The sequence below is a fragment of the Acyrthosiphon pisum genome, chromosome X (assembly GCF_005508785.2).
Source record: "Acyrthosiphon pisum isolate AL4f chromosome X, pea_aphid_22Mar2018_4r6ur, whole genome shotgun sequence".
Taxonomy (NCBI): Eukaryota; Metazoa; Arthropoda; class Insecta; order Hemiptera; family Aphididae; genus Acyrthosiphon; species Acyrthosiphon pisum.
Genome location: NC_042493.1, coordinates 116,309,116 through 116,310,421, shown reverse-complemented (window position 1 = coordinate 116,310,421; position 1,306 = coordinate 116,309,116). Strand labels below are relative to the sequence as shown.

Genomic DNA, 1,306 nt, shown 5'->3' with positions numbered 1-1,306 from the left:
CGAAGTAATATTAGCAGATGTCGCGTGCGTGTCATTGATAAGTGCGATAACCAAACTGAAGATATGTTGAAAAATCATTTTTACTGCGTGTGTCCTGAAAAGTAAAAAACGTAATAAATAGGTAGGCACTCATAATATTTTTCCGTTAAAAATGTCCAGTTTGTTTATTTTTATCTTTTCGGTATTTTGATCCTTCGATCAAATCGTTCAAATCGGTTAATTATTAACACGGGAATTCATTTCAAAAGTTATTATAGACGTTCCAACTTATTAGATAGATTATTCGCTGTACTTACCGAGGTAACTCAACCTTAAGTCTTGAAGTTATGCTTAGTATTTATAACTCTAGAGACGCGCGACATGTACCTCGACAATTTAATTGATTAATCTAGAACATATAGCTCAGTTGGTCGACGCTGCGAGAATGTGAGACTATACTTACTCGAAACAAAAAAACGTATTTTCTCTGGAGTAGACAGTGGAGTGCGCTTGTGACTTGTGCACATATTATTATGTCACTCACATTACAGTCACTCGGTGAAATCGATCTTTTCACGAACTCCGTTACATTTGATGATACATCAAGCATAAAAACAGATTTACATATACCGCCCACAGAAAACACAAATTTATCTCTTATTACACCAAGACCAGCCGACCGACGACAATCATTTATCCCTGGTGCATTCTCTCGTAGATTTGTTACTGGGTCATACCACTCTGTATAACACTTTGGAAATGTATCAGACCGAATGAACATTAGAATAACCTGGTATAATTAAAATTACAATGTAATTGTGAAAATAAATAAATCAAAACAGAATCATACTCTTTGAGAACCACCAAATTGTCTAGATGTACAACTAATGGTTTTTGGCATGGTGAATTGCTGAACTGATTTTTTAGATGGAAGCGCATTGCTTCAAATACATAATCTCTACCTAAAATCATTATTATAATAATAATTAATAAAATATATTAATTCATAATGATGGCATATTTATGCAAATAGTATACATTTAGGACAATTATTCAGAAGACAATAATTAAGTTAAAAATGATACGTTGTTTTAAGTCTGTATCACATCAAGGTTTTAATTATACCTGTACATTTTCTTGTGTGACCATAATTTCTCCAGTATAAATAAAATCTATTAATAGTTGTAAAATGGTTGAATTCAATTCTCTTATATGAATAATATCAATATTGCTTTCATCAAAACTACTAAACATGGCACGAAAATATGGACTAGCTGCTATTAGAACATTTTTATGTTCAATAACAATTTTACCATCATCTGCTTCA

The 1,306-nt window shown here is 31.9% G+C and overlaps 1 protein-coding gene across 1 annotated transcript; it reads right to left on the bottom strand.

Annotated features, from left to right (window-relative positions):
- Positions 1–388: 388 nt before the first annotated feature.
- LOC115033231 lies at positions 389–898 on the bottom strand. Its single transcript, XM_029485439.1, has 2 exons — positions 830–898; positions 389–769 (listed from the first exon to the last, which is right to left on the bottom strand). Exons 1-2 carry the CDS (start codon positions 878–880, stop codon positions 389–391), a joined length of 432 nt encoding a protein of 143 aa, XP_029341299.1. The 5' UTR covers positions 881–898.
- Positions 899–1,306: the final 408 nt, after the last annotated feature.

Coding starts and splice junctions, on each gene's coding strand:
- LOC115033231 (XM_029485439.1), bottom strand. CDS start 880: ATGCCAAAAACCATTAGTTGTACATCTAGACAATTTGGTGGTTCTCAA. Junction 770..829: donor AATTTGGTGGTTCTCAAAGA/GTATGATTCTGT, acceptor TAATTATACCAG/GTTATTCTAATGTTCATTCG.